The sequence below is a fragment of the Populus nigra genome, chromosome 17 (assembly GCF_951802175.1).
Source record: "Populus nigra chromosome 17, ddPopNigr1.1, whole genome shotgun sequence".
Lineage (NCBI taxonomy): Eukaryota > Viridiplantae > Streptophyta > Magnoliopsida > Malpighiales > Salicaceae > Populus > Populus nigra.
Genome location: NC_084868.1, coordinates 9067484 through 9081720, shown reverse-complemented (window position 1 = coordinate 9081720; position 14237 = coordinate 9067484). Strand labels below are relative to the sequence as shown.

General features: G+C 32.3%; 1 protein-coding gene across 2 annotated transcripts; it reads left to right on the top strand.

The window, feature by feature from the left end:
• Nucleotides 1–9010: 9010 nt before the first annotated feature.
• LOC133676556 (receptor protein kinase TMK1-like) lies at nucleotides 9011–13207 on the top strand. Of its 2 annotated transcripts, XM_062098240.1 has the most exons (3): nucleotides 9011–9198; nucleotides 9460–11927; nucleotides 12396–13207. In XM_062098240.1, the coding sequence occupies exons 2-3, from the start codon at nucleotides 9578–9580 to the stop codon at nucleotides 12902–12904; spliced, it is 2859 nt and encodes a 952-aa protein (XP_061954224.1). In that variant the 5' UTR covers nucleotides 9011–9198; nucleotides 9460–9577; the 3' UTR covers nucleotides 12905–13207. The 2 variants fall into 2 exon arrangements, with proteins under 2 accessions (XP_061954224.1, XP_061954225.1); XM_062098241.1 differs by lacking the exon at nucleotides 9011–9198 and having other exon boundaries at nucleotides 9205–11927.
• Nucleotides 13208–14237: the final 1030 nt, after the last annotated feature.

Genomic DNA, 14237 nt, shown 5'->3' with positions numbered 1-14237 from the left:
AAATAGTAATCAAATTTTCAAACAATATATATATATATATATATATATATATATATATATATATATATATATATCCTTAGTGAGTTATTAATTCAACAACAACAACTATATATTCTAAAGATAATTCAAGTTTGAAACCAAAACACTAAAAGATTAAAGTTACAAAAAGAATTGTAACATTTAAGTAAGTTATATAGCAAAACCTGACTATTTGGACATAGCTCTTGAGAGATTTCATAATAAATCATATTTTTTAGAGTGAAATGGTCAACCTAAATCATTTTACTTTAATTAATTTTACTAAAAAAATCAAATTATTGCTAATTAAGTTTAAAAAAGAAAACTAGATACATGTAAAGATTGAAATAATACTATACTTTTCAAACACGTGGGAAAAATACTATAGTGGTATTGTGTAGATAGAGTGTTTGTATTGTGAATCACACTGTAGATATTTATAGAAGCATGGGGCGTTGTCTTTACTATTTTTATTCTAAAAGTTGTTGGGGCGTGTTGGGTCAAGGCATGACTACTTGATCCAAGTTTTATAGGTCTGACATGGTTGTCAGACCCAAGGCTCTTGGGTTAGGTGTTAATACCAAACCTAAGAGCCACCAATCCCAAGGTTTTTTGGGTCTGGAACAGCCGCCAGATCCAATTCTCTTGGGTTTCTCATAGCCTCCAGACCCAAGATATTCAGTCTGGATGCCATGTCGGACCCAATACAATGGGTTTGGTCGGCATGTCACACCCAACACCTTGATTTGACACGGTTGTCATCATAATTATCAGACACAGCCTGACGAGTCAACTCAAGACCTAGGGTCTTGGCCGAGTCTATTTCATTCAAAATCTGAGCCTATAATTAGCCTGTAGTAAATCGATCGACCCGTTGGGTCAACCCAGAACATAGTAACCCAGCAAAACCCAGCATAAACCTTTTTTTTTTCAAATGTATTTTTTATCCTACTCAAAGACTCTTCTTTTTTCATATTTTTCAATTAGTTACTAACTCATTTCAAAGTTCATTATATAAATACTAGAAAAATATTTTACTTTTCAAAGTGGGATTTGAAGCCCTTTAGTATATATACTTATGTTCACAAGAAAAAAGTTATGTTTTTTTAATGTGAAATAATAAACCTTTTTAGTTTAACTTAGAAGAATAAGATAGTATATTTTCAATGTGGTATAAAAATCTTTTTGAAATAATCTTTCAAAACTTAATTACTTACAACATGTATAGTCTATATCCATGTAATTTTTTTTTATTTTTTCATAAAAAATATTAAAACCTCAAATATATTTTTTTTCATTTTTCCGGGTGACCTAAGGTCTTAACGGGGTCTGTTTCATTCAAAATTTGAGCCTATAATTGGCCTAGAGTAAACCGGTCGACCCGCCAGGTCGACCCGAAACTTGGGTGACCGAGCAAAACCCAGTAGAGACTTGTTATTTTTTTCAAATGTGTTTTTTCTCCTACCTAGAGATCCCTTTTTATAAATATATTTTTCAATTGGTTGTTAACTCGTTTGAAAATTCACTATATAAATACTAGAAGAATGTTTTATTTTTTTCAATGTGAGATTTGAAGTACTTTAGTATATATACTCTATGTTCACAAGAAACACAATTATTTTTTTCAATGTGGGATAATAAACCTCTTTGGTTTAAATACTTCTACTTAAAAGAATAAGATAATAGTTTTCTAATGTGAAATAAAAAAACCTTTTAAAATAATCTTTTAAACTTAATTATATACAATATGTATAGCTTATATTCACATGAATTGTTTCTTAATTTTTTCATATAAAATATTAAAACCTGAAATATTTTTTTTAATTTTTTCGGGTGACCTGAGACCTTGGCCGGGTCTGTTTCATTTAAAATCTGGGTCTATAGTTGGCCCGGAGTAAATCGATTGACCCGCTAGGTCAACCCGAAACTCGGGTGACTCGAAAAAACTCGATAGAGACCTTTTTTTTTCAAATGTGTTTTTTCTCATACCTAAAGACTCTTTTTTTTTCATATTTTTCAGTTAGTTGTTAATTTTTTTGAAAGTTCACTATATAAATACTAGAAAAATGTTTTATTTTTTCAATGTGGGATTCGAAGCCTTTTAGTATATATACTCTATGTTCATAAAAAAAATAATTATGCTTTTTTAATGTGGGATAAAAAAAACTTTTTTGGTTTAAATACTTCAACTTAGAAGAATAAGATAATATCTTACTAATATAGAATAAAAAAACCTTTTGAAATAATCTTTTAAACTTAATTATTTACAACATGTATAGCCTATATCCACATAGATTGTTTCTTAATTTTTTTATATAAAATATTAAAATCTCAAATTTTTTCGAGTTAACCCGAGTTAACTTGTGTAACTTATGACCAGGCAAAACCTGATAAAGACTTTTTTTTAAAATATATTTTTTATTGATTAGAGATTCCTCTTTTTTTATATTTTAATTTAATTACTAACTTCTTTTAAAATTCACTATATAAATTATCTCAAATTGCTGCTAGAAATAGTTGTCCCGCCATCTTCTCTCTTCCCGCCATCTTCTCTCTCTTCCTGTATTATTGGAGTCGTGGACTGAAATGAAGCAAAAAAGAAATATGAGGATTGAGGTATTAAAAATATTTAGAATGTTTCAAACATCGTTACAATAAGATTATCGGTTCATCAAGAAACTAACTTGTAATTTTCTTTTAACTTTATATGGCTAGGATCGAAGGAGCCTCATCGTTAGCTTCGAGAATGATAAAGTCATTGCTTTGGGGTTGGATCCGAAGGCACTCAAGGCGGCGGCGGCGGCGGCGGCATAAAATTTATGGAATAAATCAAGATTACACATAATTTATGAACTTTGTAATTCTAGTCAAATTCTTTTGGTAGTTTTTGAATGTCTTTATTTGTTTATTATTTGTAAAAAAAAGATTCGTTGCAAGCTTCTTTTTAAAATAACATATGTTTAAATTATTTAAAATTATAGAGTATGCACAAGTTTTCCAAAGGAAAATGACTTGGAACTCGGAATATATATGTTATTCGGACAAATTAACCAAAATGTGAGCCAAGCGAATTAATCATAGCAACAGCTTAATTAATGTTAATGCTGTAGGTGCAATATATTATGCTTGAATAGATTGAGTTCGATAGTTGTTAGGAATTTTGCATGTTTTCTGAAAAATAAAGAATTCAAATTATAATATATGGTATATAAGTATTATTAGAACATGGTAATATTTGTGAAAAAGGATATGATTTTGAGAAAAATATGTTTCAAAGAAAAGGGATTTGTCCAATTAAGTGGATTAGTGGCAGGATTTCCACCGTCAAATTCACCAAAATGTGAGCTTATTAAGCAAATTAATCATAGCAACAGCTTAATTAATGTTCATTAATGTTGTAACCACTTAAATCTTTTTTAAATACTTATGCTAATAGTATGTTTTTTCTTGATGAAGTAACCACTTAAACCACAAATTCCACTGAATCTTATATACTTTATGTCCACACAATGAATTTAAAAAAATATGATAATACATAATGACTATTTAAAAAAATCATCATAAAGCAAAATCACACACACACACACACACAATGAATTTATGAATGCAATTAGTATTATTTAATATTATTGAACATGGTGTTGTGTATTGTGATTATATAAATATTATTAAATTACTATGAATTCTCATTGTTCCATATATTTGTTTAATCAAAATAAATTTATGAATGTAATTAGTATTATTTAATATAAGCCATGGACCTATCTATTTTTGTAATAAACTACAATTATATTTGATGTATAATTCATGAATGTTAAGTCAAGTAAAAATATCTATAAAAAAAACATACGGTACGAGGTACCTTGAACGGTAAAACTAAATACAATGCCTTATCATCTTAAATGTATATAAAACTCAATAATGACAGATAAAATATGTAAAATATTATACGAGTATAACATAGAAAATTCAATTATATCTAAAAGAAATTGCATTGCAGTAGTGGTTAACTTATAAATAACAAGTAGTTTTGATTGTATTAATTAATATGATAAAAAAAATCTCTTCTAACTAAAATGCTTGTAGAAATGAAAAATAGAAGAAAGTCATTAATTGTATTTTGTTAGGTAAAAGGAGCTTTGATGTTACTTTGTAGCAGGAGTGTTTAAAAAATCAATTCATCTGTAATATTTGCATTATCTTACTCAACCTAACTCATCAAAATTAGATAATGTGAATATTATAGATGATAATGAGTAAAAAACCCTAATAAATGGATATCACGGGTTGAGATTTTTAAAACTCGCTCAACCCGACCTAACCCGTATAATCCAATGTAAGTAACCCGAGTTTTTGGTATGAATAATATTTTTCCTTCTCTCTCTTCATTTTACTCTCTCTCTATCGCCTTCACACTCATAACCGCCTCTCATTCTTTTGATCTTTTTTCTTTTTTTCTATTCTCCACTTTTATAGAAATTATAATTGTTCCTTTTAAAGTTTGATATGATAAAATGATAGTGTATTTTATAATTTCATTTTTTTTATGCTTGGTAACCAAGAGACTATGAGAAAACAAATGAAAATATTAAAAATCCATAGTGAACTTTTATTTTCTTAGTCAAACCACAAATTCAAAAGCACTTTATAGTCACTTCTTACTAGTCTGTCTTTGTATCATATTGCACCTTAATTGCTTGATAAAATGCTTAACTGTGATTTTTGTTTTTGTTTTTATATGGAAATAGTGATAGTTTTTATGTTGTCCCTAATATATGCATCTTAACAGTCTTATCTTGTTCCAATAGTTGCCACATAATATTTTTTCAACATCGTTAAAGAATAAAAGAATTAATATACCCAACTCATGAATGTTTGTAATATCTATAATTGTCCTCTTTTAAATTCGAGTTTAAAAAATAAAGAAAATAAAGTTCTAGATTAATATTAAAATTTTGAAAATCAAGGAGACTGAGATGAAAGAAATTGAAATGTATAAAGATCATAAATGAACTTTTCACTTTAAATTTAAAGGTGCAATAATGTTTTCCTGTATTTTACATTTTAGTCCTCTATTTTTCAATCCTGTCATTGTTCAACAAATCAGAGCAAATTAGCAATCAACTTGACCACAAAAAGGACTGAATTGAGGAGAAAAAAAGCTTTGATGACCAAAGTGAAAAGTAACTCATGGTGGAAATCCACGGTAAATTATGAAAGGATGTGGTGAATTGTGAGAGGGAGAACAATGATGTGGGGCTACAGTATTTTCCTCACACAATTTAGTGTTTTCTATAATCTTGTTGATTAATATAGATAGAAAATATGTGTTGATTAAGGATGGCTTAGAAATATCATTTACCATTGGTATGTATCCCAAATTTATAACTCCTTAACAAGCTTTCATGGTTATCAAAATAAATGTAGCCTATAATGTCATAATATCATACCTCTTCAATATGAGATTGATGCTATCGTGAACACTAAATATTTGATCATGAAGTTTTCCATTAAAAAAAAGGCAACTACTATCAAGTAAAACCAAATGACAATGAGGAGATATACCTTTATTTTTTAAAAAAGATAAAAGATTTGTATAATATCCTAACAAGGAATGAAAAAAATACATTTTATCTATGTATTATTCAAATTATCCATTTTGCCTAGGTATAAAGGCATTCGCCTTTTAGGTTTTTGAAAACCATTTTCCCCCGGTATAACAGTTATATCCTCTCGGGGAAAGGGGTGCTCAAGTATAAAGACATTCTCCTTTTATGTAGGCATTTTCTTTATGTATAAAAGTTTAATTCACCTCAATTACAGGGGGTCACCTTACTTATATATAAAGGTATTTTCCCTTCAATATCAAAACTCACCTTGTTCAGGTATAAAAGTTTAACTCCTTCCTAGATACAAAGAGTCATCTTACTTGAATATAAAGAGTTAACATTTTTAAGGTACTGGGGGCTACCTTGTCCAGGTATAAAGGCCTACACAAATTAACCTTCATGACTTGAAAGAGTTTTTAGATGATAAGGTCATACAAAAATCCCCAAGTATATCCATTGGGATTTCACTAGATACATTCACCATATCCTGTGGTGCCTTCGTTATATCTAAGAATGGGATGTTGGGGACTCCCATACTACCCAAGGTATAAGGTGTGCTAAATATACAAATTTTAAGTTTTAAGACGTTAAGTTTTTGTTTTTATAGTTACACTTGCTTTTCAAACTACTTTTTGTCTTAAAAAACATTAAGTTAATGCCTTTTAGGTGTTTTTTTATACTTTTGATGTGCTGATGTTAAAAAATAAATAAATAATATCATTTTTATACATTTCTTTTATTGAAAAGCACCTTGCATTGCATTACTTAACACACACTGAATCTAATCCTATATCTAAACCTAAAAATGTTCAACCTAAATATCCTCCACATGTTGAGATGTTGGATCCATATTTGGGTAACATAAATAAGGTGTTTGACCTTAAAAAAAAAACAAATCAAAACTAGCAACAATAACTTATAGAAGAATATAAATTCTTAAAAACTCATACTCGGGAAAATGTTCATTATATAAGGGTAAAACCACACAAAACTAGGGCTATAAAAAAAGTTAAAGAAATAAAAGCATAATAAATTAACCATTTTAAGGGATTTATCTAACTGGATTCTCTTTCACAATCTTTATCTTAGAGTCATTAGCCTTCATCGTCTCTATAACTTTAATAAGCTCATTCTCCTCTAATAATTGGTCTCCTTGCACCTCCATACCAGACTTTACCTCTGCGTTTCTTGGGCTTTTTTTTTATAATCTTTATTGGCTCTTTATCCAGGTTTTTCCATTGAGTAATAACGACATCACATCTAAGGAAAATCACCCTTAAATCAAGCATAAAAATAGGGTGGAAGGCTTTAGAAAAGTTCAACACCCCACCTTTAGATATTTTATAGAAGTGAAGATTACTCATCACTTTAATCTATTTATCTCTTATAACCTCTTTCAAAGTGCAAGTTCAACATATTGAGAAACTCTTGCGAGATATTCCTTACAACATGAAGATATAAGGATTTTGTTTGGGCCTTTTTAGTTTTACTCTAGGCCATTTTCATGGTCAACTCTAACTCCTCAATCCTTTTGTGGTGTGCCTACAGTTCCTAGTCAGCATTCTAGACTAACTTCTTCGTTATTTGAAGCTCTACAACTAACATATTTTTTTTATAAAAGGATTTGGGATTTTATCTTAATTATAAAGACTAATGAGCATGATTCTTCTTCTTTTTTTTTTAGCCAATGACAACTTAGGAGGAGGCATAAATCCCCCTGTATTATTCTCCGCTAGTAGGTGTGTTCTCATTTGATGTGCTAACACTACCCTCAAAGATGATTGTTGAGGGGATGGGGGAGTCGTCAGACTTGAACTATTAGGAGGGGTGGCAGTTGCCAAAGATACTAGTAGTGGTGTTGGATCACATCTTGCATCGGCGGAAACACCACACCCCGACTATTAAGGGGAAAGGGATAGGGATAGGGATAGGGTTTCATCACTAGATATAGACGTTCTTTTCTTTTTCTTGGACCTTATTGACATCTTAGTTATAGCTTCTCCACAATTTATTCGTCTGATCACAATATGAAGGTTTTCTCTTGGTTAAGCTTTTTATTCCCATAAATGTTGAAGAGGTTTCCATTCTATATATATAAAAGGGAGCCTTTAACAAACATTTATATACCCATTTTTAACCAAATAAATACAACATTTTGAATTAGAATTATATTTAAACAAAGAAATCTTTTAAAGTTTGGAACTAAATTGATTGCAATTTTTATTATAATATTGTTAGAAAAGTGGGAATTTAAGTTTGAGTTATTCATTTATCTAGTAGGCCTTTAGTAATTCTAATCAATGTATCACTAATGATAGTTGAACAACAAAAGATTACGGTATTCTCATATTTTTTTGAGAAATGATTAAGCCATTATCAAGCGATGAAAGTATTGTTGAGATTAGATGTTATTTACCAAATGCATAATTATTCTATTTATACATGCATTTGTAAAAAAAAAAATATAGTTTTTGAATTGAAATTATATTTTAAAAAATAGTTTTGCAAGTTTGAAACTAAATATACTGTTATTTTTATTATAGGATTGTTAAAGATGTGAAAATTCAAGTTTGAGTCGCTCGTTTATCTTTTTAATTCTTCATTAATCCTAGGGTGTATTTAGAAGTGTAATAGATGTTATTTTTTAAAGTGTTTTTGGTATGAAAATGTATAAAATTAATATATTTTTTTATTTTTTAAAATTTATTTTTAATATCAGCACATCAAAACGATTTAAAAACATTAGAAAAAAATAATTTAAAAAAATCAAATTTTAATAAAAAAACAGATTACACTGGAACCCTAAATAATCTTAACGGTAATAGTTAAACCCCAAATATTTATAGATTACCTTAATGATTAAGGCATTGTCCAGCAATAAAAGTTTTACTGAAATTTGGTGAATGCAGAACTTAGATATTGTTTTTTGTGCATCATTTCATAAAACTTTTTACTCCTACCTAATATTTTTTTGGATCATGTTAATCCTGCCTAGCTCGTACTATTGACAAAAAGATTTGTCCCTATATGATGCCATGATCATCCATTCTCCTATCATAATTATTGCTACAAGATTCCATATAATGCAGCCATTCTCTAGACCACTCAACTCAACACTAACGGAATCCGCATTATGATCACTATTAAATCACAGATTATAAAATAAAGTGTTTTTTTTGGGTAATATTTACAGTATATTATTTAAAAATATATTAAGATAATATATTTTTAATATTTATTTTTAAAACAGCACATCAAAATAACATAAAAACATAATTAAAAAAAACTATAAAAATTTTCAAAACGTTTTCTTTAACGCAAAAACAACCGCAATCTTCGTATCTCTACCATTTTAATTCAAGAAATTAATAATCTCCATCTTCATTTCACCATCCTTTTGCAAATAACTGTCCGTCCAAATACAAAATTGCCCTTTGTAGTTTTTAATTATTATGAGAAAAGAGGAGGGGCACGTTAGCAGAGAGAATTAGAGAAACATGAACTCGAACAATGATACTTTTCCTAGAATAATGCTAGGTAAATTAAATCACTTCATAGATTCTAAAACAAGGTACTCTTCTCTTTCTCGTTCTTTTTACTTGTGAAATTCAGTTTAAAATTCCCACATTTTTAATTGTGTTTTTGAATAATTCTCTTCATTCTTCATAGATCCACCTTTACTGGTCCTTTGTTGGCCTTGAAGTTTGATTTGTTTCTTTACCTTTCTTAGCATTTTTTCCCTTCAGTTCCATTGTAGACTCCATGTCATGCAGTCCACTTCCAATTCCAAATACTGAAATTCTGTTTTTTGTCACTTTTTTTTTCATGCAAGATTTGATATGGGCTATTCAAGTACCAGTCTTTGATACTGAAATGAAGCTTCTTTTGTATTTCTTGCTGGTTGCAATGGTTATTCATGAATCAAAAGATGACAACTTGACAGATCTACCATGAGAAACCACCACATAAAGCTTGTTTTATCACTCTGTTCTCTTGTTACAGTGGTTTTTAGTGTCACTGACTCCAATGACTTTGCTATTCTCAAAGCATTTAGAGAAGGGTTAGAGAACCCTGGACTTTTGGAGTGGCCTGCTGATGGTGACGACCCTTGTGGTCAATCTTGGAAACATGTTTTCTGTTCTGGTTCAAGGGTCACTCAAATTCAGGTTCAGAATATGAGCTTGAAAGGTACCTTGCCTCAAAACCTCAACAAGCTTACAAAACTCCAAAGGTTAGGCCTTCAAAGGAACCAATTCACCGGAGCTTTACCATCCCTCGGTGGGTTATCGGAGCTACAGTATGTTTATTTGGATTTCAATCAGTTCGATTCGATTCCTTCTAATTGTTTTGATGATTTGGTGAGCTTGCAATTCTTGGCATTGGATAGCAATAATTTCAATGCCAGTACAGGGTGGTCATTCCCTGAGGGTTTGCAAGATTCTGCACAATTGACCAATCTTTCTTGTATGTTTTGTAATTTGGCCGGTCCCTTACCTCTTTTTCTAGGGAGCTTGCCATCTCTACAGAGCTTGAAACTTTCAGGCAATAATTTATCTGGTGAGATTCCTGTAAGCTTCAAAGGAGGCATGTCTTTACAGAATCTATGGTTAAATGATCAGAATGGAGGTGGGTTGAGTGGCACTATTGATGTGGTTACAACAATGGATTCGGTCAAAGTTCTATGGCTTCATGGGAACCAGTTCACAGGTACAATTCCAGAGAGCATTGGTAATTTGACTGTTTTGCAGGATCTCAATCTTAATGGAAATCAACTTGTTGGATTCGTACCGGATAGCCTGGCAAAAATGCCACTGCAGCATTTAGATTTGAACAATAATCAGTTAATGGGTCCGATTCCAAAGTTTAAAGCAACTGAAGTGTCTTGTACTTCAAATGCATTTTGTCAATCCACTCCAGGTGTCCCTTGTGCACCAGAAGTTATGGCACTTCTAGAGTTTCTTGGTTCGCTGAATTACCCTTCAAGACTAGTTTCTTCATGGACCGGTAATAACCCATGTCTATGGCTGGGGTTGGCATGTGATCCCAATAGTAATGTTAATTCCATTGTTCTGCCTAATCATAATCTTAGTGGTACCTTGAGTCCTTCAGTTGCAAAGCTAGGTTCTCTTTTTCAGGTTAAACTCGCGAGTAACAATCTAGGCGGTCACATTCCAGATAACTGGACTAGCTTGACATCTTTGAAAACACTGGATCTTAGTGCCAACAACATTTCTCCTCCATTACCAAAATTCAGTGGCACAGTGAATGTTGTCATTTCAGGCAATCCTTTATTTAATGGTGGTAGTCCGGCCAATCCAGTTCCCTCTCCCGGCAACAATCCTTCATCCGGAAGTTCAGATTCTCCACCCAGCAACCCCTCATCACCAAACAAAGGCATAGGCTCTAGTCCCATGAATTCTTCAGTATCAACAAAACCCAAAATGTCGACTTTAGTTGCAATTATAGCCCCTGTTGCAAGTGTTGCATTTATTGCTATTCTGGTCATTCCTCTATCCATCTATTGTTGCAAGAAGAGGAAAGATACCTTCCAGGCTCCAAGTTCCCTCGTCATTCATCCAAGAGATCCATCAGATTCAGACAACACAGTTAAGGTTGTGGTTTCCCATGACACCAATGGAAGCGCTTCTACAATAACAGGGAATGGTTCTGCAAGCAGAACCAGTAGTGGCATTGGGGAGTCTCATGTTTTTGAAGCAGGAAATCTGGTTATATCAGTTCAAGTTCTTCGAAATGTGACTAAGAATTTTGCCTCAGAGAATGAGCTTGGTCGAGGTGGTTTTGGGGTGGTTTATAAAGGAGAACTTGATGATGGAACAAAAATAGCTGTAAAAAGAATGGAGGCTGGCGTGATTAGCAGCAAAGGCTTGGATGAATTCCAGGCTGAGATTGCTGTTCTTTCAAAGGTACGACACCGGCATTTGGTATCACTTTTGGGTTACTCGATTGAAGGCTGTGAAAGAATCCTTGTTTATGAATACGTGCCTCAAGGAGCTCTAAGCAGGCATCTTTTTCATTGGAAGAGCTTGGAGTTGGAGCCTCTTTCTTGGAAGCGGAGGCTGAATATTGCATTGGATGTTGCTAGAGGAATGGAGTATCTTCATAGCCTAGCTCACCAGAGCTTCATACACAGAGATCTTAAATCTTCAAACATCTTACTCGGAGATGATTTCAGAGCTAAAGTTTCAGATTTTGGATTGGTGAAACTTGCTCCTGATGGAGAGAAATCTGTGGTGACCAGGCTTGCTGGGACCTTTGGATACTTAGCACCTGAATATGCTGGTAAGCATTCTATTTTCTGTTATGGATTTAGTAAAAAGTATCTACTTTATGATACGTGAAGCGATGCGTTATTGATAGAGAAGATTTTATTTTCTGAAATGCTTATTGTCTCGACAACTTATAGCTAGCTCCTTATTGCATTACAGGGTTTTGTTGAATGATGTATGTGGTATTTTGCTGGTTTGTTAGATCACCTAATCTGGAAATGCCTTTTTGATTCAAAGACATAAAACTTTGGTCTTTTTTTTTTCTTTGTTTTTTTTAATAACATGTGAGACTTATGGCTGGCTGGAAATTTTTTGAAGAAAAAGAGAGGAAATTGTAGGGTTAATTTTAATTGCGGGTGAGATTTCACACCCAAGCTGGGACATGCTGTGCTGTTTTACCTTGCATTTTTAATTTCTTGAATTCTCTGTGATGTATGCAACGATACTAATGACTCTGCCTTTCACATGCTGATTGTTTTAGTGACGGGGAAAATCACAACCAAGGCTGATGTCTTTAGTTTTGGGGTTGTGTTAATGGAGCTATTGACTGGGTTGATGGCGCTCGACGATGACAGGCCTGAGGAAAGCCAGTACTTGGCTGCATGGTTCTGGCAGATCAAATCAGATAAGCAGAAACTCAGGGCTGCTATTGACCCTGCCCTTGATGTGAAGGATGAAACGTTTGAGAGTATCTCCATCGTTGCTGAACTGGCTGGACATTGCACGGCAAGGGAGCCCAACCAAAGACCAGATATGGGACATGCTGTGAATGTGCTGGCACCACTTGTTGAGAAATGGAAACCTTTGGATGACGATACTGAAGAATATTGTGGCATTGATTACAGCCTCCCTCTTAACCAGATGGTGAAGGGCTGGCAGGAAGCAGAGGGAAAGGACTTAAGTTATGTGGACTTAAAAGATAGCAAGAGTAGTATCCCAGCAAGACCGACTGGTTTTGCAGAATCTTTCACTTCTGCTGACGGGCGGTAACTGAGGTACTTCGTCTCTCTTTAACAGGAGTTCTTTTGATAGGTGTAGATAGTTCCTCGTGATGTTTATTTCTAGTATTCATTGTTGATATATTGCACTACCTCTGCTCTCATGGTGGATTAGACATGAGGTTCCAGATGCTCAAGGATCTCATGTCGACTTGGAAGTTTTAGTTGAGATGTATATATATGTGTGCTATTTGTGATGTAGATAAAGAACAATGATGCTGAGGACTTGTCTACAGACATGGAGTTGCCTGCAAATTAAGCTTTCTCATTCAAAAAACAAAAAAGCCTGCTTTGAGATTTGGACTTAGAATACGTTAATATATTTTTAAATAAAAAATATTTTTAAAAACAATCACAACTACAATTTCAAACAATGAATACATGTTTTTTATTTTCATTATATGCTAAAAATGTTGAGTTTACCAGAGTTGGACCTTGAAAACTACTCCAGTAAGCAATTTTCGTGGCCAATGGATCCTGTATTATTCTGATAGCAACCTGCGGGACCTAATCTATGCGCTTGCCAGGTCCAAAAGGGTAACATGAAATTTGCCTATTGGATCATAAGGTTGTGCCTGTCGTGGTCATCCTTGTGGATCAGTCTGCTCTAGGTCTTCAAGGAGGTTCTTTTCAGTTGAAAGAGTGTCTGTACATTGTTTGCCTTGTATCGCCATTATTGGCTGCACAAACATGTGTGGCACAAGTAAAGAGCATGTGTGCTTACAGAACTGACGTGAATTCCTCCCTTGCATGATTGTTAAGCCACGTGGGTAGCGAATATTGGCCAGCTTGGCAAGTTGGCTTTAATGTTTTATTGTGTCCAATCAAACACCAATACTTGGCTAGTGACTGGATGTTACGTGATGTGAACATTCAATTATCAGGTTAGCCTGAGGCACCATGCACATTTTTTAACATGTGCAAGTTTTCGGTGACGTTGTTTTTGTTTTTAAAAATTAATGATTATTAAGTGTTTTTTTTTTATGATTTTGATATATTATTATTAAAATTAATTATTTTAATATATTTTTAATTAAAAATATTTTAAAAAAGCACAATGTATCTCATTACTAAACGCTTACAACCATTGAGCTATGTTACTGATTTTATTAATTTTTTTAATATAAAAAACAAAAATTAAAGAATTGCTAACATGTTTTTTTTTAGAATTTATTTTTAATCTTAAGTTCAAAACCTAGTGCCTATTGGATTTTTTTTTAATATTAAAAAAATAAAATGATAACATATTTGATTGATTTGGGTTAATCTAAACTAATTAGCTAAACTCACGACTCGGTTTATAAGATTGTAATAACATCATAAAA